This window comes from Anas acuta, chromosome 1 (assembly GCF_963932015.1).
Source record: "Anas acuta chromosome 1, bAnaAcu1.1, whole genome shotgun sequence".
NCBI lineage: Eukaryota > Metazoa > Chordata > Aves > Anseriformes > Anatidae > Anas > Anas acuta.
The window spans coordinates 35,501,162-35,526,613 of record NC_088979.1 but is presented as its reverse complement, the minus strand read 5'-3'; the positions used below and the strand labels follow the sequence as shown (position 1 = coordinate 35,526,613).

Here is a 25,452-nt window from a genome sequence, read left to right as displayed (position 1 = left end):
GTAATTTAATGTGAAGTCATGGTCTAATTCTAACAGTTGCATAGGACTTCTTGAAAGTAAGAACAAAAAGAAGTAATGGCTCAAATACAGCATAATTAAACAAGTGATCCAATAATGCAGCAGTATTAATTTCAGGCAAGCAAGGTTAGAGCCCTTTAAGAAATAGTGTGAGAAAAGAAATATCTGCTTATTTGAGGGACTGCTGTAGAGTTGAAATATAAGCCATTGTTCATTATAATTGTTTTTAATAAAGCTATAATAGATATGTGTGAGTCAACATTTGTTCAATGGTTTTTGAATTTAAAATATTCAAGCACTAAAGATTATCTTCTATTATTGTTCATTTGTATTAATTAGATCTGAGTCTGAGGTTGTTTTTTTCATTTTTTTTTTCCCCTTGAGATATTAAAATTGCAAGGGTCTTGAAGCAGCTGATAAGGGCATCTTATTGCTTGCTTGTTTGAAGTAAGCTTTCTGAACTTTTCCTAAGTTGAAGAAGAAATACAAAACAAAGGTTTATAATAACCTAAAACTTGGGCATTTCAGACTTAACATTGAAAAATGAGCCTAGAAAAAAAAGCTCTCGGTGCAGAATCTAATGGAAAGAGAAAATGACTTTTATTTACAAAATCTTAATGTAAACTGACTTTTTCACCTGTTCAGTCTCATAGAGATTGAATTCTCTTGTACCTTTATACCCTTATTCGTCTATTATGTGTGCGTCCAAGCAGTCTGGCCAGGATTGCTAATGTGCAGCACAGAGGTCAAGGGACTTACTTGACACCTTGTTACGTCTCTGAGCTTGTTCTTGATAGGTGACAGCAAGCTAGTTTTAGGATAGCTCTTTTATATGCTTTGCTATATGTTGTCAGTTGTTACGAAGCTGTCTTTATCTCAGAGTCTCCTAACTTCTGCTTCTGTAAATCTTAGGCCATGCTGCTTCCCACATCCTGGGTTCTTTCCCTATGTTTAAAATACATATTTAGAGTTGGTTGGTAGGCTAGTGTCCTGGTTTCAGCTGGGATGGAGTTAATTTTCTTCCTAGTAGCTGGTATGGTGCTGGTACTGCGTTCTGGATTTAGGATGAGAATGTTGCTGATAACACACCAATGTTTTAGCTGTTGCAGAGCAGTGCTTACACTGAGCCAAGGACTTTTCAGCTCCTCATGCTGCCCTGCCAGCGGGTAAGCAGGGGATGCACAAGAAACTGGGAGGGGTGAGAACCAAGACAGCTGACCCCAAATGGCCAAAGCGGTATTTCATACCATGTGATGTCATGCTAAACAATTAATGGTGGCTGGCCTGGGTGTGTGGGGGGTCTGCTGCTCAGGGTCTGGCTGGGCATTGGTTGGTAGGGGGTAGGCATTTCCATTGTGCATCACTTGCTTTGTATTTTCTTTTATCATTATCTTCCGTTCATTTTCTGTCCTATTAAACTGTCTTTATCTCAGCCAACAAGCATATTATCTTTTTTTTTTTTTTTTTTTTTTTTTTTTTTTTTTTTTTAATAAATTCTCTCCCCCATCCCACATGGGAGGGGGGAGTATGTGAGTGAAAGGCCGTGTGGTGCTTAGCTGCTTGCCAGGTTAAACCGCAGCAGCTAGTAAGAAAAGGAGTAATTTATGTGATATTATGCAGCCCTGTTGCTATTCCCTAGGTGCTACTATGCAAGGTCTTCTGATGACTCATCTATGTTGTGGTCGTATTGGAGTGTAGGTCTTCTGGTTGTAACATAAAAAAAAAGAATTCCTCAGGTTTATGGCTGGGAATGGTGTCCTGAGAACAAGTGCAGGTTGTTCTATTGATATTTTTGTGCTTCTGTTTTCTGCTTCTTACATGTGCACATTTCTTTTTGTACCAACCTCAATATTTCTGTTAAAGAACTATGCAATAGGAGGAATTAACATTGGCATAATTATGTAGCCAGAGTACAGAAGCTTTGGTGAATGTCTATCCTGTACACAGGAAATGGCACTGAAAAAAAAGTGTTGTTGAACTCTTTTTACTCACTTCTACAAATTTGTTCAGTAAGAAATGTGCACTTGAAAAAGTGCACTGACAACTCTTTTTTTTTTTTAAATTATCATTATTATGAAGTAAATATGTTTGGAAGAATGAAGGAAGGATAAATATAAATTTAATCATTTTGGATATATTGACATAATTTACACTTCAAACAGTAGACTTTTGGAGGATGGAGTGAGTACGCAATAAGCTGTCTTTGTGTTGGAAGCCAGCCTTCCACACCCTCAAATTGCTTGTTTTAGATAGGGAAGGGTTGTGGTGGTTGTTTTTTTCTTCTTCTTGCTTCACAGCAGTGCTGCATTCCCAGTGGTCAAAGTTAACTTTGAGCTTCATATTTAGGCACAGTGCATCATAATCTTGATTACAATAACTATCTTCTTGTTATGTTGCTTTTTTGTGACCGACCCTTGAATAACTTAATGTTTTTGCTGGGAACCGCCTTCCCATTGAGTTTTTGACAAGTATAAGTTGCGTAATGGCAGTGAAAGATATTTTAGGAACATCAGTGACTCAAAATTTGATTGCAGTGATTGTAGTTAAAATGTATAGTTATGGGTGCAGTTCTAATAAAGAATAATGGACTGTAGTGGATCAGAACATGATTCAGTTCTGTCCTCATTGCAACCAGTAGGCATACCTAAAACTAAACTGTAAAAGCAGGAGTATGGCCTATAAAGTTGTGAATTTCCCTCTGTTCACCACTGCTGAAGCACACTCAGTTAAAGTATTACGGCCAGTTTGGGGGTGTTTTGTACATTAGTTATAGAGGTGTGAATCTAAACATGGACTTGGACTTCAGAGGTGACTAATGACAATAGTTGTAGAAATGAGTAATATGAAGAAATATTGCTTAAGTTTTTAAACTTGAAACCCAAGGCAGGGTGTTCTCTTGAAATATGTGTAGGAAACCTGGAAAAAGAAAGGGAATAATATGTCCTGAATAATGATGGTTGTTACGGAAGTATATGATAGGTTTACATTTTTGACAAAAGTTACACAGGTTAGACAACAAACAGGAGGATTTTTCTAATAGTGGTAATAATTAAAACAATATAACTATAGAGATTATGGAGTCTTTGTAGTCAGCCATCTCTTTGAGCAGACAATGCTAATACGTATTCTGTTGGCAAAGCTGATTCTCCCATAGGAAGGCTGAATGCAGTGAGTGACCTCCAAAGGTTGTTTTCCTGCTTACTTCGTATATTTATTGACTAAAATGTGCAAACACAGTACTGCTTTGTATAGATTCTGGCATATAAGCATTGCAATTAGTGGGATATTACTACTTAAATACTTGTTTTAGGAACGCCTTTCTAATGAAAATCAACACTTTGCACCTAGGATATATGACAAATCTCAGTTATAGCCTAGCTCATAGCATGATTATCTGATCTCTCCCTTTACCAAGCAAGCCATCTGAAAACTCAGCTTAAATGGGTAACTTTTTTTTGTTTTGTTTTGTTTTATAGTGGAATAATGTAAAAAGTTGGTAGGAAAGATTTACTGAATTTATCTGCATTGCAGATTTATGCTGAAAATACTTGAGGCAAATGTTGGATGGATGTTTTTTTTTTTTCTTACTCCGTAATATGTTTTTATTTGAGAGGAAGAAAAATAATGGTTGATTAAAATAGCTTGTTGATGGTGATGATTCAGAGAATCCATCTAGCTTTTACAGTTTTTTATGAGGTCATGAACTCCTTTATTCCTTTTATTGATCTATGTGTTGTTTTGAATATGCAGTCCTTAATGTCCTTGATGGTCTTTCCTTTTTTTGTACTAAAATCATTCAGGGAATAATAGTGACCAAACCCACATTCAGGTCTCATCAGTTTTTATATTGGTTTTGAATATTATTCAGTGTTCTGAAAACAGTGGGATACAAGATGCTTCAGAAGGCTGTTTTTAGCAGTTGTGGGGATGATAAATTACTAGATGACATTTTAAGGCTTTGACTATAGTAATCAACTGAACAACACCAGAGAATTCTTTTGAACATTGAACCTTGATTGTCTGTAGTGCTAATTTGGTAGAATAGACGTTAACTGTAGGCACAGAATAGTCATCCTGTTGGCCTGTGCAGAATTGCACGTTCCCAAACAATTCCTGGGCACAGTCTGGGAGTGAGCATGAGCCAGATCTTATGATCTGAGTATCCAGTTAGATAATTGAAGACTTAAATTGGTAAGAGAGAGGCAGATTGGTTTATTAAGACAAGTTTTAATGATTACAAAGCAGATCTTCCTGCTTTCATCACAGGGGGGACAGAGCAGTATATCAAAGGGAAGTTGGGTACAAGCATGTTGGTTCCAGCCATTGATAACCTGAGTGTCTTGCAGGCGTGTCTACACCTCTCGGGCCTGGCATCTCAGAGCACTTCTGGAAGTGCAGAAGGACACGGCAGTGTTTGGTCCCATGTCATGTGGCTCCAGATCATTGCTCTCACCATCCCTAGGTTGTTTTGGGATTCAGTTTATATACATGACTACAAGAATACTCAAAATATAATTGACTCTCTAAAGAGTTGTAGGTTGTCATGGTAAGTTAAGCTTTCTTGTTGTTCCAGCTAAAAATGTTCTGTAATGATAGCTCCCTGTCAGCTCCCCAGTGGCGCACATCAACTTCTCCCCACTCTCTTGCCCACGGAACAATGCTAAGGCTTAAGGATTATCTGTGCCAACTTACATTAGCAACTTGTTGCACCACAAACTGTCTTCAGTAGTAGTTCTCATCTGGTTGTGCAGTGTGCAGGGAGCTGAATCTAGCAGCAGGCATGTGAACTCTTCAGTGCCTGTGATCCTTAGTGACAGAAAATAGTCCTGGAGAAATTTGATTTATTACTATGGTTTTAAATCCATAAATGTAATTCCATTTCAAAAATCATAATTTTGACATTATTCATAAACAAATTTGATGCAAAAAATAGCTAATACTTGTTAGGATACTTTTAGTGGACCTTTGACCTTAGGTGTAGGTAACTATATTAGCAATTGCATGCTTAAGGATAGTGTCTCAAGTACCATGTGTGATAGCTCCTACTAAAGCTTATCTTAAAACTTAAGATATTTGAAAATATGTTCACATATAGTTTGGGAGTGAGAAAAAGAAACAGTCTTTTACTTGATCACTTTTATTTACTCAAAGATAAAATTGAGGGAATTATGAAATATTGTTTCAGAAATAATTAATATCTGGACCTTGTGAGGAACATGACAGCTAACCTGAATAGAATTTGGCAAGCTATCCTCACATGGCTTCACAGCTTGTTCGCTGATGGATGTGTTTTTAATGAGTTCATACCAAAAGAGAAGATTTCACTAGAGTAAATTGAAGATTAGAGTGAGGCCTGATGAAGGCTAGTTTGTCTTAAATAATTCAGCAAACACTTAAAATGATCAATTCCATATTCAGCTGGTGATTTCACCTGTATGTTCACATTAAGGATAACTCAGAATGTGTTAATGTCTTTCACTGGTGTCTGGGGAATACCTTACTATACCTGAAGAGGTGTTCCTAATACTTGATGCTTGGGCACAGCCATACCTAGTGCCATACCTAGTGCCATACCTAGCACCATTTCAGTTTATTTAAGGTCCTAAAGTAGTGAGATGTATAAAAATACATTTATGCCAAATAACAGTCAAGTTACTTAAGTTGTTCAGAGGGGAAACATCCTTAGCTCTTACAATGTTGATGTCTTTCAAACTTTAAACCTGAACAGGGTGGAGAACCAAGCTCCAGAAATATCTTCTGAAAATGATCTGAACTAATTTGTCAGTTTGCGATTGACAAGAGTGAGTATTTCTATGGATTGGATTATGTTACTTCAGATGCGTCACTGCAAGATGATCACTCTGAATCAACATCTGTAAAAGATTTGGTACCAGTAGGTCTCACTCTTATCCTCGTTCAGTTGTGATGAAACAGTTTTGCATGATTCTAGTTCAAAAAACAAAATCTAAGGAATGGATTAAAAACAATTGTCTTGTTTCTTCAGATGGCAGGCAGTGGTGTTTTTTTCTTCTGGCATGGACGTAGGCTCTCTCTTTTTTAGTTTTCTCCATGGAGGTCTCACTACAACTTCATAGCAATGAGGTTGCATGTCTGAGAGTTTACATCTTTTGCCTCCAGCCAATCAGTGATTCACATTGCAGATTCCTCTAAATGTCTCGAGCTTGTCTTGAATCTGCTTTAATGCAATCTCTGTAAAAACTCAGTGCAGTTCACATGGTATTACTGATGAAAATTGGTGCCATATTGTTTTCACTTAAGAAGCTTTGTCAGATGTGTCTCATTATGACTCAATGTAACTGCAAAAGTATCACCTGTTGGTAGACTGTTTGGATTTTCTTTTACCCATATAGCAACAACTTTGTGGAGTATATTGCAGTAGTTTGGCAGTATTCACACTTTGGCTTGCAGTTTCCTAAAATCAAACAGAGCAATTTTTTATGTAAGATTTCTTAATATTTGACTAGAATCTTGGGTCCAGGAAAAAAAAAAAAGTGATTCTGAGCTTAGACATTTTGACTTGACCAAGAAATGCAAATTACAGTTGAAATTAAATCTGAGGTAGCTTTTTTTTCCTTAAAGATTCTAAGATTAATAGCAATTTCTTTACACCTGAAAGAAGACTTGCATGGGGCAGCTAAATTTAGTGTGGATTCTACCATCTGTTTTTCTCCTTTTTATTTCCATGCCTTCAGTGATCATGAAAGAGAATCAAGAAGAGATATACCCAAAGCAGAATTTCTTCACTTGTGTCTTGAAAAGTATTGCTTCAAGATTAAGGGTACACAGGGAAAGACAAACTTCCTTATGACTTGTATTTTCACTTTCTTAGTCTTAGGAGTAGACTGCACAATTTCCACTCAGTTTGGAAACATGCCACATAGGTGCTATGGGGTCCTATATATGGGGTCCATATGGGGTCCTATGGACCCCAAATCCTTTAGTACTTACCCTCTCCGTTATCATTTTGTAGAAGTGGGGAACATTTTTCAAGATATATGAACGTCTTTCCAACAGCATTCACTTATGTGATGTTTCATGTCAGACAGTTTTTGCCATGGATTGCCTGTGGTTCCAAATGCACCAAGTAACTATATGGAAAAAATTTTTGAATTCTCTGTTGACAAGACTACAGAAGATCTACAGCAGAATGCTGTTTCCTTTCTACTACTGTCATCATCATAGACACGTATCTTCCTGATTAGGAAATGAACTTAGATGCCTTGTTGGGTCAGTAGAGAAGACTATTTTAAATATAAAAGTGTTAGTGATCTGTGCTTTTTCTGAAATGTGTAATGTCTATCAAGGACAATCATAATCAGCTGCTGATGTTGTCTGTTATCACTGTATACTGTTCAAATAATTACGTATTGCCAAATTCTACTTTTTAGTTGAGAGTAAGTATGGTGTTTCAACCTGGTGGAAAACACTAAGCCTGCTGTCATCATTTTTAGACATTCCCACACAGACTTTGGTCTTCTACCTATATCTTCATAGCCTATATGTTGGTACACTCAAAGTAATAGCATTAGGATGTGGGTTTCTGGTAGCAGCCAGAAAGCAAATGAAGGACTCCTTTAGAACTAAGCTGATAAGATTTTTCCATCTAGAATACAGCCAGATCTCTCTTACTTTTAGAGACTCTCCGTGTGGTTTGATATTGTATTATTCTTGTTTAAATTTCTCAATGACTTGTGCCCTTGACTTCTGCTATAAATTTATTTATTTTTGCCATCTGGCTGAATTAGAGGTTTTGTAGAGGACTTTTCCTATGTCAAACTCTGACTTGGTTTCCCATGAGGAAACCTTTTCAGTCTGGTTGCATCTGCTCCATATGTACCTTTTAATGAAAATAGCTTTTCTGACGGCTGTTACATCTGCTACAGATAGGAGAATTTTGGAGATTTAGACCCTTTTATTCTTAGATGATACATTTTTAGGAAAATAGTGTTGTCTTAACTCTGAGAAACAAAAGCTGTCTTTGTCCCAGTCTGATCAAGATGTCAGTAAATCTGCATGTTTGATAGTTTCCATGTACCTGCCTCAGCCTACAAGCAAACAAAAAAACCTTTGTGTGTCCAGGTTGAACAACAACCCTTTTTTAACGTGGATAATGGATGTGCGCTAACTGTATTTTCAGATAGGGTAAAAAACAAATAAAAACAAAGGCAAACAAACAAAACACACACACACACACAAAAAAAAAAAAAAACACAAAAAAAATTTATTCTCAGAGTGGAACATACCTATCTGTGAATTTCAGCAGGAAGCCTCTTGCAGTGTATAGCAGTCTGTTACGTCAGCTTGTTTCGAGAGCTGTTATAGCCCCTATTTGGTGCTATTTGGTGATTTGGTTTTATTTTGTAGGACAGGTAACCTCTGGATCATTCAAAAGGAGGGTCCTCTCTTCGGAGATCCGCAGGCTGGTTCAACTTTTTTGAACGTAATGCCATCAAAAACAGTACCAGGCATTTTCTGCACAGTGCATCAGTGCACTGTCATCCTCAAGGCAAGAGAAGGCCATCCATGTGTAGCTAGGAGGTAATTGATAAGTGTTGTCCCTGTGTCATACACAGTATGCTCCTTTCTCTTCTGCTGTGGATATCCTCTAAGAAAATATTGGGTTTGGAAGCAACTGAGACAGTGGTGCAAACTCAAGGTGTTTATAATTCAAGCTAGGGAAATGGAGCAGCAGGATGTGCCATCTATCGATGCAAGATTGGCTGAAAAGTCATCAACTCAAATGGTTGCTTGTACACATAACACATAAATATGGAGATTTTCTGGTTTCTTGTAAGTAATTTTAAGCTGCTAAGTAATATTTATTTGGTAAAAAAGTGTCTCAAAGCTGAAGGAAGATGTGCTATTTCCACATAGCCATAAAAAAAGTCTCAACAAAAATGCTGTTCCATTATGTCGTTAACTTTCCATATGCTGAAAAAATGTTTGGTCTATTCCAGAATGTTCTGTCTTCACAAAGGTACCAGACACGTTGACTACCTTTTTCAAATTGAGCAGGGTGTTCTTTTTTTCTTCTCTAAAAAGTGGATAATAGGCCTTTTAAGGTCTCAGTTTTTCCTTCCTTGATATATTTTTCTGCTCTTTGAGTGCCTGAATCTAAAGTGTTAAAAATTCACACTTCTTACCTGTGTGCTCTGTAGAGTTCACCAGTGCTACAGTGATGGCAACTATGTTTTCCATTGATGATATCCTTCCATCTTACATTTTAGTCATACTGGCTGTACGTGGTATTTTACTTTTTCAATGGGAACGCTTTCAGATACACTGACAACTTCAGGACTGTTGATCCTTTAAGGAAATGATATTGTGAAACTGGAACCCTTGCAGTGTTTTTCTCTACAAGCTTGGGTTAAGAACAAATCACATTCAGTGATGAAAATGTAATGTCAGTGTGACTTCTGAGACATGTTCCTTTACTTGACATCAACAAAGCAGACAGTGAAGGTACACGCTTACCAGATGGCACACTGTTGCAGGTGCCTTTTGAATTATGCTGTAATTGAGAGAAAAGCCTCTCTTTGCTGTCGCATAAAGAACTCAGGGAGCTACAGCCAGGTAGCTCAAATCAGCTGTCAATTCCCATTTGGGCTAATGCTTAGTGATAATAGTCTTGTAGACTATTACTTGAAAATTGAATAATTCATTACCCCTACAGTGAGTTCTCTTACGTGTTGTCCACTTGTCCTTTAACTTTCTACCTCAACATCCCTCTTTAGTTATTTTATTGTTTCAGAATTCTGCTATAGGTACATAAGTAGATTTAGGTACTATATGTTGAGTATAAAAAAAAAAAAAAATCAGGGCATGAATGTAAGCCTCTCAACATTACTGGAATTAAATTTTCAGCATCTTTTGTGATAAGGTGTATGGATTTCACTGTTTGAATACATCTGTAGACAACATTTCACAAAGAAAGCCGTAGACTGGTAAAGGAACTCCCCATCTCCTCCCTTCCTAATTATTGACTTAGCAAACAGGTAAACAAATAGTACCAAAGACATGCATTGTACATGAACTATGAATTTCAGAGTGTTAATGATAATGATAATAATAATAGCCAAATGGCACTTCAGTTGTGTTTCTGGTATATGCCTGTTTCTGTTCTTTTTTTAAAATTTATTATGCATTTCTGCTTCCATCGTTAAGACACGTACAGAACTTGATCTATTAACCTCATTCTGATGAAAACTTTGCATGTTTCATGCATCTGTGTTTGTTCACATTTGTGCAACACATCTTTGTGATGTAAAGTATCTGATTATTTCAGTTTCAGGAACCTGCCTGTCTGAGAAGCCATGAGTCAATAAATCATGCATCATCTGCTGTTCTCTAGTGCCTTTAATTTGGTACCACTTAAAATCATTGCAACTTTATTCTGTTAGTTCCTCTGGTTTGATATTAATGGTCATCTCTGCTGCATCCTGAGTAGGGAAAAATACTAAAATTCTGGATAATTTTAGAGCAGATTGATGTTTTTTGAGTCTAGTCTCAAATTTCTCCTGTTTGATCTGAAAACAAAAATTACAATTCAGGTATGATAAGTAGCTTTGCACTTGTTTTGTACTAGTAAGTAAATTGTTTCAGATAAATGAGATAATACTGATTTTTCCTGATTGGCCTGGGAGAATAACTTTGTGACACATACCTTCCAGTACCTTAACGTGATTTTAGGTATTTATTCCTAAATTATGTGTGAAGGTGTAAAAGTACTGCGTTAATTTTAGTTGGGGTTTAGGTATTTCCATCTCTTTTCCATTCTGAAATTTCCAGTTTAACTTCAAGTCCTGTTATCCTTGCTTAATAATTGTTCAGTAATAAATTTACCACACTATTGGATGCTACTTAGTTGACGATAAGTACGCAGTGTCTGCCTACAGTTGATACTGAGCTAACATCCAGACTATATATATTTTCATCTTTTTACTCTAGCACCAGGCCAGAGATGGTCTGTAAACTAAAGCTCAGTATTGGCTGGACTATACTGTGTGCTCTGGAAGCTGCTTTTCAGTTTAGTTTTATCTGAAAGATGCCCTGTTCATGTGCTTTGCTCTGTGATGTAAACAGAAGTGTGGATACTGGAAAAGATTCCTTATTTTACTTCAAAATTTCTTATCTGAACCAAAATGCAAATGTTTATGTTTACTTCAATAGAACCATGATCAGGTGGTTGCATTGCCAGACAGGCATTGCAGGCATGGCTCTAGTAGCATAAAATACTAACTCTACCTGATTTTTAGTACTACTGTCACAGAGAAACCAATAGAATGGGCTGTAATTTACAGTCTCTTTTGCTTCGATGTCACATTCATTGGATTAGGCAGTCCTCAGTATCAGCTTAGGATAGCTTAGCTTTGTGTTTGTTTTGACTTGACACTGAGATGGATAAAGAGTATTATCCATTATGCTTTTCACTGACTCTACTGTGGGATGATCAGCACCAAATAACTTGTGAATGTTGTACTGACAGCTATTTTCACATTGGTATACTATGTATGGGTTGAAAAATGTTCCATAAATCCTTAGATATTACTGTGGTTTGGAGGGGGATTTTTCCAATTTAAAGGCAAGTTTTTAAGGCCACTCTATATGAAACCCATTCCTTTGTAGAAGTGCCAATGTTATGGCTTCTTTTGTTGCTTTGAGAAGTACTAATAGCTGGTAACCATCATATGTTTTTTATTCAGAAAACAAAACAGTACATACTGTACTAGTTTAGGATTTCAGGACTTGTCAAGGCATAACTGGATACAACTTTGCCTTGAGAAGGTCTTACAGAACTCATTAAATTGGTGAGAAAACAGGGGTGGGAAAAAAGGGGGAAGATAGTCATGGAGGATCTTGAGACTAGCGTTTCTCATATGCAAACAGAACCAAAGAGCAGGGAATCAAAACAATATTTCTGCTGTGAAAGAAGGAAAAAGCAAGGAACAAATAATGCCTGGTGGTGAGAAAAGGAACATGAACAGAAAACAAAAAGCTTCTGGGATCATATGTGATTCCAAACCTAAAAAATGGGTGAATATTTCTATGATAGAGTTGGATGGATAAGTAGTACTTTGTAGGCGTGGGAGATGGAGGAAGTTAATTTACTGAATGCATTCCATGTTCCTTGATTTAAAGAAATAATACAATTTGCAGTCTTGTTTAGATGTAGGAACTAACGTTCATAGTATATCTGGGGTGGGAATTCAGGGACCTAAGTCATATGGGAAGACTGAAACTTCTGTTGAAAATCCCTGACCAGAAAAGCGTAGAGAAAGTCAAGTCTTTTGCATATGATCTACAGGAGTTACTGTTTTCCTAGGAGCATTCTTCTGCTTTACCTAATTAACTGTATAAGGTCCAGGGCTATAGTGGGATATGAATACTGGCACATAATAATGCATGTTTTATTAGTGTTTTATAGCTTCGATTTTTCAAAACTGTTATTTTTCTGCAAGTTTAGAGTAAGCTGTTATTGAAATCAGCTTTTAAATATTTGCACCGGAAAATGAGATTTGCCTTGTTTGGGTACATCCTGAGTTATACAGAATTTGTGAACTACTTTTATTACTTTGCAACTACTGGGTCATAAACTTGGATTAGTTTTATAGGATTTGGTATATGAGTTGACAGATGTGATATATGATGACACTTTATCGTTTATTGCTTACACATACTAGTTATTGGGAAAGGATGGGGGCAGTTCACATTAACCACAAGATGGGATTTCAGTTGCTTACCCAAGTGTCTCTCATTCATTCGTTCATTTGCTATCAGTTATAGCAGATATATTGCTTCTTCAAGCCTGTCACACCAATAAATCATTTCAGATTGTATGCATTTGTACAGTGCCAAACTGTAGCATGAATTTTAAAGGAAATCTCCTATTTTCTTTTCAATCAGATGAGCAACGTGAAGAGACTACGGCCACGGCTCAGTGCTATTCTTTTTAAGCTCCAGTTTGAAGAGCAGGTGAACAACATCAAACCTGACATCATGGCTGTCAGTGCTGCCTGTGAAGAGATAAAAAAGAGTAAAAGCTTTAGCAAGCTGCTGGAACTAGTATTATTAATGGGAAACTACATGAATGCAGGTTCTCGGAATGCACAGACCTTTGGATATAATCTCAGCTCCCTATGTAAAGTGAGTTTTGAAATGTCCAGGTTGAGTATTGCATTCACTTCATTTGTTTTTATTGCACTACTTAAATACCTTGTTTTGATGTTTTCCCTACAGTTGATTCTTTGTTTTCATTTTTTTTTCTTCATAATTCTTAACTTTAGTTGATGATTTGAACAATACAGTTTATCTGTGTACACTCATCTTGAGACTGGATTGCATTTAAACTTTTAGAAGATTCCATACTGAGGAAATAATAATCATAAAGCAATAAATAAATAAGGTTATGGAAGGACCATATCAATGTGATCTTGGTAGCATTGTAGTCTTACATGTCTGAACACTTCTAAATCTGTCATATATATATTTTTTGATACAGTTATGTTTTCTTTTACATAATTTTTTCCTTATCTGATTTCCTTTTGTTGTTGCTCAGTTTCATCAGTTCCCCGTGTTTTCCCTATGTTTCTTATATAGAAGTTGAAAAAGTGAAAATTTAACATATATGCAAGAAGACATCTGTACTTCCCTGAGTATTAATTTACAAACAATTCTAAGCCTAATTGCCTTCTACTTACTTTTTTTTTTTCTTTCTTTCCCTGTGCCCTCTGGTCACAGCAAAATCTGAACAGAGAGTGTATGTAATAATTTTCATAAAAATGAAATAATTTGGAAGCTATTATGTACTTTTTATCTTCTCTCAGCTTCTTTGTCTTTCTACATGATGGAGAAAATGCAATACCTTTATGTTAACTAACACATTCTTTAATCAGCCTGACTCTGCCATGTTTCAGAATTCTTTCATTATGGTTCTTAAGTGTTTGGTGCAATACCTGTATCTTGAATATTCATAGAGAATAAGTTATATTCCTTCCCTAGTCTAAAGTAAACATTTAAGCATTCATCAACCACCTAGAGAAATACAGCGTAGATGAAATTATTGAGTTAAAGGTACAATTTGTTGAGAAATGTATTTAAAAGGCAGATACTAAAGGTTCTCTCTCCAATTAGGTGCATTTACTTCTTAGGCATGATCTTTATGAGAATCTATCCTAGGTCCAATTATATTCTCTGTATTTTTAATGCACATAATAACTTAAAAAAAAGAAGAGAGAGAAATATACTTATGAAAATAGTATGAAGATAGTTGTTACAAGCACTTTGCAGATCAGGATTCAAAAATGATGTCAGAGAAATAATTTAAGATGTGGAAGATGAAAACTGTGTTTGAACTACTCCACATAGGAAAGCGAACTGATGTGCACAGATAATGAAAGTAAGGAATGAATGGCTATACGGAATTCCAGAAAATGGGCTTTAGGTCCTGGCTTATCCTTACAGTGCTCTAGTATAAAATACATTTGACAAACTAGGATATCATAGTTTGTTAGATTTGCAAGCTTCTGGGTTATTTAGCTTTACAGGAGGCTATGACATTCTGTTGGAGGGGAGAAAAATCTGTTTTAGTGGACCTTCTGTGTATTATAAAGAAGGCAATTGTCTACAAATTTCTTGATACAGATATATTTTGATGAAGTCTTTACTGTATTACTGTAGAAAACATATAGACTGACTAGCAAGAATCTAGGGGATAGTAACATGTAATACTACTAAATGTAGAAAAAAATCAAATGTAGGTATATTTAATTTAGAAAAGAAAGAGTAACGTGAGGAGGACGCAAGTGTCCTTTTGTTATTAATTTATCATAAAGAAGGCATCTGAACATTTGGTTTCTATGTAGTTAAGGTAGTGATGGAATAATTGGCTTTGCTGGTAGGAAAAGAAGCTTGGTTAAAGATTTAAGAAAGCTTTGTAGCTGCAAAGATGGTTAAGAAGTTGATAGTGAACGAGATTCTGGAAAGCTTTTGAAATCCAGGTATACTAGTGATTCTCAACGAATCCCTATGAGGCCAAATTAAAAGCTGAAATAAATAATAATTTGATTACAGTATTTAGTTAACTAGTTGGTAACTGCATGTGGGTTTCTTAGACTCTTGGAATAATTCAGGTTGAAAAGGGACTAAGTAGGCATCTAACCTGCACAGAAAAAATACTCATTAAGTGTTTATATAATATATTTATATACTGGGTGATGTTGATAGAAAGCTTTAAACTATTATAGAAAAAGGTAATTTGCTCCTCATGATCAGAATGCTTAGTACAGCAGAACCTTGTTATTGTATCATGTCATATGATTAGAAACGTCTGTTTTGTGCCTTTCAGCACTTCATTAATTATGCATAAGCATATATGATGGTATTCAATATGTTTCATTTATGTAAGGAATCTGTAAGTACAAAAGTAAAGTTCAAATGACAAAGATTTCATATATATTTGATTTGACATCACTAGTTTGTAAATGCCAGACCACACTGTTTAAAAACTTATTTGGAGCATTGGAGGGTAGTGCCTCGTCAATACAGTTGAAGATGACTTAATAAAGAAAGACCAACTATTACAGGTTCTGATGGCACAGGCAGAGCAGGGACTATGACCTCTATAGAGATAATCTGTAGGATTTCAGATCTCTCCCACTGGATATAGTCAAAGACTTGCTGTTCTGAAAGGTGACATTCCCAGAAAGAGAATCATTGTGAGTCTGCATTTACCATCTGACCTCTTTCAGGGAAGTAATGCTACCAGTATCACCTGAGAATGCTATATTGTAGCATCATCCAAGACAAATCCTGAAATACTACAATACTATGTTCAGCTCATCAGCAAGAGTTTTCTTCCTTCATGATACATGGTGATATTCCAAAATATCAGCACATTTGATAAAGAATTCAAGATCCAATTTCTATCACAATTTGTCTTGCTTGCTTCATTGTGCCTATTTAGTTAGCCTCACTGTTGAACAGCTGGGTTTTAGAGTTAACCCTGGACTATCCAGTCCAATGTTTATCAGGGTTCTAGTCACCAATTCCTAATTCACCTCATCCAATTGTGGCCTCATTTAGGAAGTCCGTGAGTGCCAAGCCTTCACTGGTTATGAAACTGTGTCTTAGATCACTTTGTCTGGAAATACAGAGGTAAAAGAATGTATGTGAAATTTTTTGGATTTTTCTGAATTATGTGTTGTGTCTTGGTTAACACATAATCTCCTCTGTTCTGAGAATAATAAACTGGTTCAACTGTTAAAATATATCTATATATCTATATATATATATACACATATATATATATACATATTATTAAAACATCAAAGAGGATCCCACCCAAACCTATACTCCCTGGCCCAAAAACTAGAAATCTGCAAATCGCAGGTTGCTTGGTAGACTGCAATGCAGTTTTCAGTAGGGGTTCACAGAACTTGAGAAATTCGCAGTCACTTCTGTCCTTCAAAGCTATTGGTTTCTGTAATATTTGTGGAATAGGTGATTTATCTGCTGTTCTTCATTCTCTTCTACAGCTATGCATAGAGAGCTATATAAACTATCTGCTTTGCAGAAGATAATCCCCTATCTTGCCTTCTCCCTATATCATGAATAATTATAATAGGTTTGCTGCATATTCTCAGAAGAGAGTTATAATATTGGTGTGCTAATAATAACTTATTAAATACTGTTAAATTAAGAATAAATGCATGTCTATAACAGTGGTTTATTTTTAAAACTAACTTTTGCTAATTACGTGCGTTTTAAACAGTGTCACATTGTAAAAATTGTGTGATGTTCCAACAGTTCAGATATTTATCACTGAGAATCCCAGTACAGTAGAAGTAATTTATTTTATAACACTGCATACAGCAATGACCCTAGAATATTTGCTGTTGTTGTTTTTTGTGTGTTCCATTTTCTGTTTATTTTGAAAATTGTCTCACATTATTATTAATCTATTTGTCTGAAAGAAAAAGTAAACATTCTGGATGCATATATCTCATCAGATTTATTAAGGTAGTATCATTTTGATCTTTGAAAATAAAATGCTGACTTTTAACAGAGAAGTATAAAATGTCAACCTCAGTGATAAGCACCATCAAAAATTCTCCATTTTAATTTGACAGTATGGGAAAAGCAAACAATATACTCTTATCTGGTTTTTACATCACATCAATCAAGTGCACTTTAAGTGATCTCTGAGTATATTGGGAAGCACAAGAAGTGTGGAAAAAATCTCTTTACAAAAAATTGACAATCATGGGAAACCTGTGGTAATACAAATATTATGTATATGTATGTATATTTAAATTGAGATCGATCTTGCTTTCAGTTCTTTATTCAGATGTAATCCCCATATAGCTCTGTGTCTGGTTTTGAACTCTCTTTGGAAAGGAAGGTCATTCTTTCTTTCAACCTTGTTGCTGTAGTTACTCTTATGACACTATGCTTTGCTAATAACTTCTGTTTTTCATGGTAACTAAACTAAGGAACAACCTTGAAGTTGAAGCAAACTAATGTAGATTTTCTACATTTTTTGTGCTAGTTCTAATACTATGTTAAAGACTTTTTCCCCTGATAGTCAGATGTACAAATCTGTGTGCAATTATGGCAACCATTTAAGATGTGTGTGTACTTCATATGTGCTTAAGTACATGTACTTCTTTTGTTGAATAGCTCGTGCAGAAGTATTTTTTAAAAGTAACATGCACTTTGATATGAGATGCCATTTTAGAATGATATATAATGCAATTTTCTATTTCTAAAAATCTCTCTGTGGATTTGAAAGTCTCACGTAAGCAGAGATGGCTACAGCAGAAACGTATGACTGAATGTTTGCTTATTGTCAGTGTTTTTACACAAATAGATGCAAGTTTTAAATGGACAGACTTAAAATCATTCTGTATGTATAAATGATTCAGGCAGAGAAGTTAAATGTTTAACAATTTTGGAAGTCAGAGGTTTTGAACAGTCAAGTCTGTGAACTCACTTGCCCTTGTTGAGAGTTGAGAACAACTAGAACTTGGTGAAGGCTGAAACTGTAGTTTTCACCACATACATCATAGTAGGGTAGGGTTAGCCTCATATATAAGAAATCATGTAAGTGTGTGTGTTCATCTTTCATTGTTAGAATTTGCTGATTTAGTTCTGAATTTTTGTTTGTTTGCACTTCTGTAAGTCTTTTCAGTTTCACAAACATTGCTATATTGCTTAAATTTTAAAAGAGAATTTTAAATTATTTTTAATTATATTTTAAAAGAGAAGTGTTTACTGTTTCTGAGTACAGAACTCAAATATTGTATATAGAGAAAAATATTTAATATATTTTTTCCTAGGAATTTTTGGCAAGGGTGGAAATAAAAAAATCCATTACTTAGGGTTTTCTTTGGGAGCTGTTCAAGTTCAACAGTTTATTCTTATCTTTTTTGTATTCACAATTAGTAATATGTATTAATTATCAAAATATCGAGGTAATCTAATTCTCAGCATTTTAACTTTTTTTTTTCCTGTCTAGCTGAAAGATACGAAGTCAGCAGATCAAAAAACAACATTGCTCCATTTTCTTGTAGAAGTGTGTGAAGAAAGCTATCAGGATGTTCTGAATTTTACTGAGGATTTTCAACATTTAGATAAAGCTAGTAAAGGTTCGTATAACTAACCTGTAAAGGTTTGTATAAGTAATTTAAAATTTTGATTCTGAGTGCATTGCAGTGTGTTTTTAATATGTTTGTTTTATGCTAACATTTTTAAGTGCACATTAATAGTCTTCAAGTCATAGATCAAAATTTTGAGCTGCTGCAAGTGTTGTTTAACATAATATGTATAATTCAGTCCTCTCATTAACGACAGGATTTTCCATTACATTTCTTCTAACGTATCTTTGAGACTTATTGTCCAAAACAGATTTCTTTTAAAAGTCTTTTTCTATTAAAAGATCTTAAACTATATTCATCTTTCAGTCTTTTATACAGCATTATTACTGAGTGTCTTGTAGTTCAGAAACTCTGAAAGTCTGTCATACCGTCATTCAATCTTTTCTAACTGTGAATCTGAACACTTTTGTCTTCCCTGTATGTATATTTCTCACGCAACAGTAGCGTTGGAAGTCTGTAAAATGACTTCCTTTTTTACTGCTTCATCATGCAGTGTAGAGTGTAGTGAATCTCAGTATAAGCAGCAGCAGATTTTTTACATTTAATTTAGTAATTAAGAGATCCTTCTGCATATTATGTCACAGACTAAGTAATTTAAACTGACTAAGCATGGAGTTAGAAACTGACACCACCCCAGCACTGTCATACTTTTGCAGAAAGAAGATTGGATGGGCTGTCTCAGTTAATCATTTTCTAGTTTATGTCAGTTTAGAGAATATTGCTGTTTATCTGTATTGCGCTGTACACTATTGCTCTTGTGCCTCATTCAGCCTTCCAGATTTAGGCTGCAGATTTCCAAAAACTGTTCCGGATAGAGAGAACTTGAGATAGTGGTCACTCACACTGCATTTGCTTTCTGTTATCATGGTTCCTAAAGTTTCCAATTATGGTTAGTGGATTATAACCATTTAGAAGTTCAAGTATGTTTAAATATTTGTCAAATGCTTTAAGTCCCTCATCTAACTGTTTGCACTGAAAATAGGATTTCCTTCTTTATTTCCTTCTTTATATATATTTATTATTTGTTATTTTCATAGAACCTGCTGTTAACTGGCAACTGATTTTTCCTTAATCATATATTATTGGCTTTATTGTGCTTGAATTTATTATATCAGCCAGAATAACTAAAATGGTCCATATTACTAGCCATTATTTCAGTATAGACAACCATCCTCTATGAAGCTGTTGATTGTCTTTTGTAAAGCTTCTGAGATATAAACACTGACCATTCAAAGTCCAGTCAGTAAAATCACCAGTTAGTCCAGGTTTTCTGTTCTTTTTTTAGCTATCTGGTATTGATTTGATGAATCTTTGATCTCACTGAGTATGTTGTAGGATGAAAATCAATGACCTTGTTTTCAAGTTTATACATTGAGTTTACTTCAGTGTATTATATGAGACATATTTTGCATTTCAGTTTCACTGTATGACAGTCTTGCTATATGCTGGGTTCCCTACCTGTAAAAGTCCATTCTCTCTTGAAGACTCCTTCAGCACTACCTTTTTGGAAAATCCAGCAGATCCCAAAGACTACATATGGTTCATGTAATTTTAAAACCTTTTAGTGCTTTTGCAGAAGTATATTTTTATCAAGCAAGTTGATTTAATATGCACTTAGATTTGTACAGTAATTTTTAATGAAGTTCTTATTTCTTCTTGAGCTTACCAACAGGTCAGTTAAAAAAAAAAAAAAAGTCTTTGGTTCTGACATAATGGGCACACCTGGTTTGATGTAACCTATGGACAGGCTGATGAAGACTAACAAGTTGGCCAAGAATAATGGTGAATAATTCACCTTGTGGCTTCTACAGTGAGCCAGAAAACACAGTGGATATTACAAAGAGTCATTATGGCTGCTAGGGAGAGCAATAGAGGAGAAGTCACCAAAATCATTTATCTTCGTGATCATTTAGCCAAATACACTTTTTACAGAAGAAATTATGGTTATATTAGAGTAAAATTTGAATATAGGGCTTATAGTTACTCTTCCATGCCAGGAAACAGTAGTTGGCACTTAACAAGAATAATCCTTCCTGAGTTGTATATTGTGGCTGCAGTTTAGACTTCCAGTAAGTTTGAAGAACTGCTGGATCCAAAGGTTACATTTAAGGTTTATAGGTTGCTGACAGTGCTGAAGGAAAGAAGCCAGCCTGGCTTTTATTCTGTCATCTGCTAGGACTTTTATGTTTACATATATGCTGCTTTGTTAGTGAAACCTGTAGGGTGAAAAAATGTATCATGATTTGCTGGGCTTAGTTCATATAATGATCTTTTTTTTTTTTGTGAACCATTTTGTCCGTATTTTCTTTCAGTGTTGTTTTCTAAATCTTGTTCTCTGCCATTTGTCCTAGCAATGGTTAGGGTCTTGTGGAGGTGGTGGAATGCCCTTCTCTTCATGGTTTTACTGAACTTTGTGCCCTGGAGTAACTTTTAAAACTGATTCCCAAGAATAAATTAGTGAAATTTCATAAGAATATTTTTTCATATATTTTTCTTTGTTGCAAGCATTTTTTTTTGTGACCTGTTTTTATTTCCTCTCTGTATATTTATTTCCATAAATACATTGATTTCACATTTTATAGGCGGGATAAAGCTATTATTTGCTAGTGTCCTTTAAATTATAATAAAGGTTTTCTGTTAATGTTGCTCAAATGGCACTTGCACCTTAATTTTAAGTTGAACACGCTGTATAAAAATGGAATTATACTACGCATGTTGGTTATTTATTGTTTTTAGGTTTGATCTTCAGTTTCTCCCACCATCGTGTCGTTGTTGACAGTCTTCTACAAATTTCTCCCTTTTAGAATTCTTTAATGACACAACTGTCTTTTTATCAGACAGCCCATTTGTAGCCTACCTTATATCTTTTCATATTTCATAGAAGATATAAGCTCATTCTTAGAACTTCTCTGTCAAGTTATTTCTGATGTGAACATTAGAACATTAAAATGTTTAGCAATTTATTTTTTTTATCCTTTTTACAAGATAAATTTTTGCTCATTCCATTTCTTTAAACAGTGATGTACATTAGTGTTGTACATTAAACTGTTAACATCGCTTGCAAGACTTTAAAAGCAGTGAGAAGGTTGTGAAGCCAACATGTGGTTTATGGTACGCTATAAATTGGAAAACATTCAAAATATGTAAATTAATTACTCCTTTAGAAAAATATATTTCAATTTTTTTAATTGAGTTTTGACAGGGAAGCAGCAAAGAACATTTATTTTACCTGTGCAATTGTAGTTTACTTCAGGGTATTTAATTTGCCCTTCTTTTCCCATTACATGCTAAAGTTACAGTTTTTACTTTTGTAATACTAGAAGTAGGCTTAATTCACTGCTACAGTACATGAATTAAAGATACCTTTTTGCTTTGAAGTATAACAAATCCTGTTTTTTAAGTACTTTTAGATCAGCAGGAGGAACTTTCATTGTGGCTAATGAGCTTACTGATATGACAGTTTCTGAAGATTCATATAATTAAAGCTGTCTCTTCTTTTAAATGTAATGACTTTCCTACTTTTCTATTAGTATTCCAGATGAGAAATATTTTGTAATTTAGTGCACTTCACTAATTTCTTATTTTATGGTATTCTAATGATTTATATTGCATTTACTCAGGCTGCTGTTTTCTTTGATTGACTATAATTTACTCAGGCCTTACAGGTAACCATATATAGTCTTCCTTTGACATTTTAGTAACAGTGTAAAACTGCAAGTTTTTCTTCCTCTAAAAGTCATCACTCAATGTTACTTTATAAGTAGATTAGCTGTTTTCTCATTTTTGAGACTTTTTTTTCACGGATAATTAGATATATATATTTTAAACTAGGAACCAAATTGTAATTTTGATATATTTCGGAAGAAAAACTCATATAGTAATAAATTCCAAGTGTTGCTATTAGTTAGCTTTCCAGGTGAGAATTGTAAATGTTTAGTTAAATGTTACTCGATGTTCACTGAACGAAGGAAAAGAAAAATAAATCTTGGGAAAGTACTGGTAAACACATAAGCATTGAATTTAAATGAAGAAGAGGAAGAATTTGTCTTAACAATTTTGGGGGTTAGATACTTAACGTGTTTGCTGCATGAACTCTCTTTTGCTAATACATGTACATTTACTATTCACACTTTTGTTAATGCATACAATTGTAGTTTTTTTTTATTTATTTTCATTATCACATAGTAATTTTTGATATTAGAAGTATTTTAACCTCATCTTTTCTGTAATGTCTTGTTTTGTGTGTTAATGCCAGTAAGCAGCTAAGCACCACTTGATCACATAGCCACTCAGTTGCCCCTTACCAGTGGGATGGGGAAGACAATCTGGAGAGTAAAAGGAGAGAACTCATAGGCTAAAATAGTTTACTAGGGAGAGCAAAAACTGTGCACACAAATAAAGCAATACAAGGAATTCATTCACTACTTCCCATCAGCAGGCAGGTGTTCAGCTATGCCTATGAAAGCAGAGCATCATACGTAACAGCGGGGAAGATAAATGCCATAACTCCAGATGTCTCCCCTCCTGCTTCTTTCCCCCAAGCTTTTATTGCTGAGCACAATGTTGTACAGTATGGAACAATCAGTTGGGGTCAGCTGGCCTGATTGTGTTCCCTCCCAGTTTCTTGCCCATCCCCAGCATACTCACTGGTGGGGCAAAGGCACAGGTTGCCCAGACACGTGAACTCTCCCTCCACAGAGATCTTGAAAGCTGTCTGGACATGGTCCTGGGCAACCTTCTGTAGGTGTCCCTGCTGGAGCAGGAGATTGGACCAGATGACTTCCAGAGGTCCCTTCCAACCTCAACCAATCCTTGATTCTGTGAATCACTGCTTCTGTCTAGTATTTGCTTTTTCTGATCCCCATCTATGGCACAAAGAGACCAAGTCTGAGAGTGAAGTTTAATCTAGGTTCATTAAAATGCACAACACTCCCACCTCCAACATTTAAAAACATTAGGACAGCTTGAGAGAGCAATATTAATGTATGTGCTAAGTACAATTTATATGTCAAAAAGAACATTTTTCTTATTACAGAATTTTGAAAAGTTTACAGCAAATTTCTAAGTAGTATGAAAAAAAATTCTTTCCATTATGTATTGCTTGATTGCTTGGGCTTTTTGTTTTATCTTATTTTCTTATTTTAAGTAGCACATTCACAGGGTAACCAGGATATCTGTTTGTTGGATGGCTTTTTTGTATGTTCAGAAAACAGTACAAACTTCATGAGTTACTCCGTACTCCATTACACTCAATCAGTACCAAAATCAACAGATGATTCCTGTTTTGCAGGTTGCACAATTATGTAAGTTCTCATAGCAGACTGAGATGTGAAATAGTCATCCATTCAGAGCTTTATTTGAACAATATTTGTAACTAATATGCTGAACACCTTATCTTAATTTTCATTTTATTTTATTTTGAGAGAAAGGTGCCCTTTTTAAATGCAAGGTTTATTTTACAGTTTACTTACAGTTACATTTGGGATATTCATCTGCCTTAAATGGTAGTTTTCACAAATGATGACCATGCAAAATAACTGGAAGACTTGTTACCAAGCAGAGGTCTGTGTTTTGTTTTTTTTCTTTTTTTTTTGTTTGTTTTTCTCCCATGTCCGCAATCTGAAAATTATTTTTAATGGCTTTTCTGGGAAAAAAAAAAAAAAGAGAGAGAGAGAGACTCAAGAGTAAAAAGAGTATTAAGCAGTAGTGAGATTTAGACAAATAGAGTATTATTTATGTACTGGAATAATGAAAAGGGTAGATATCTGCTAGAAGACAAATTAAAAACATCAAGTAAGTTATGCAGAAATCGTTTGCAAGAGAAGCATTAAAATGGCAGAAAGGGCAATGTTATAGAAAAGAATTGGATATGAATAAATTGTGAAGATGTTTAGACTCTTGAAGATGAGAAAGTTTAATAAGCAAGTGTTGCAAGTGCATCTATATGTGTGTGTCTCTCTACTTGTACAGCTATTTTAAGATTAGAGATTGCAGTGTTGGCATTGTTTAGAAGACTGATAAATATGATCAGTTTTAATGTTTAAAACTTTACTGGACTGATATTTATTAACATTTTATGCTAATGGTTCATTCTTAATTATTATAAATCAATATTACTGCATGGTGAAAGCAGTTATTAACAATGATATCCCAAATTAGCTGTGAATATATATACCCTGCAGTCAGCACAGTACTTCATGGTCTTGGTTCCCAAGGGGTGAGGTGATGAGGCTCAAAAGCTCTTCAGTGAAGGAAAACAAAACTGATGCATGTGTTGTCTTTCTCTCCCTCCTCCAAATTATCCACATGTGTACTGTGCAACACAGGGATATTATTTTCCTGTGCTGTGGCAGGTGTCATATCTTGCTACTTGGTCATTTTTTCCCCTTGGTTAGCAGCTGCTTCTTCCTTTCAACAGCAATCCAATGATAGACAATTCACTGCTGGTCAATTATTCATCACTTAGGGGAATCAGTTTTCAACTTTTGCCCATATTTTCATGTTTTGAGCTTTAACTGTGCATCATAAAAATAGACGTGGTACCAAGCTTCTTTTTGCACAGAAAGTTCTCAAGACAGCAGGCCAGGGATCTTGTGCAGTTACTATAGGGCTCAGCTAGTATAAGGTCTGAGGTCTATTCCTAGAGGTAATAGTACCATTGTTACTAGGAACCTGGGTACAAAAGTGTCTATACATTGTTTACCAGTTATGCTACATTACTGTGCTTACATTTGAATTCAAAACAGGAGAAAATTAATTA

General features: G+C 35.1%; 1 protein-coding gene and 1 long non-coding RNA gene across 4 annotated transcripts in view; one reads left to right on the top strand and one right to left on the bottom strand.

Moving 5' to 3' along the window:
* Window positions 1-25,452, top strand: part of DIAPH3 (diaphanous related formin 3) — a 238,504-nt gene that overhangs the window by 117,376 nt on the left and 95,676 nt on the right. For all 3 annotated transcript variants that reach the window (XM_068675836.1, XM_068675828.1, XM_068675845.1), the window contains 2 exons: window positions 12,943-13,182; window positions 18,554-18,683. In XM_068675836.1, coding sequence (XP_068531937.1) covers window positions 12,943-13,182; window positions 18,554-18,683 — 370 coding nt within the window. The remainder of the gene's footprint in view (window positions 1-12,942; window positions 13,183-18,553; window positions 18,684-25,452) is intronic.
* On the bottom strand, window positions 21,222-25,195 carry LOC137850113 (uncharacterized). Its single transcript, XR_011092271.1, has 4 exons — window positions 24,868-25,195; window positions 24,164-24,336; window positions 23,340-23,557; window positions 21,222-23,017 (listed from the first exon to the last, which is right to left on the bottom strand). It is a non-coding gene; the product is annotated as an uncharacterized lncRNA (long non-coding RNA).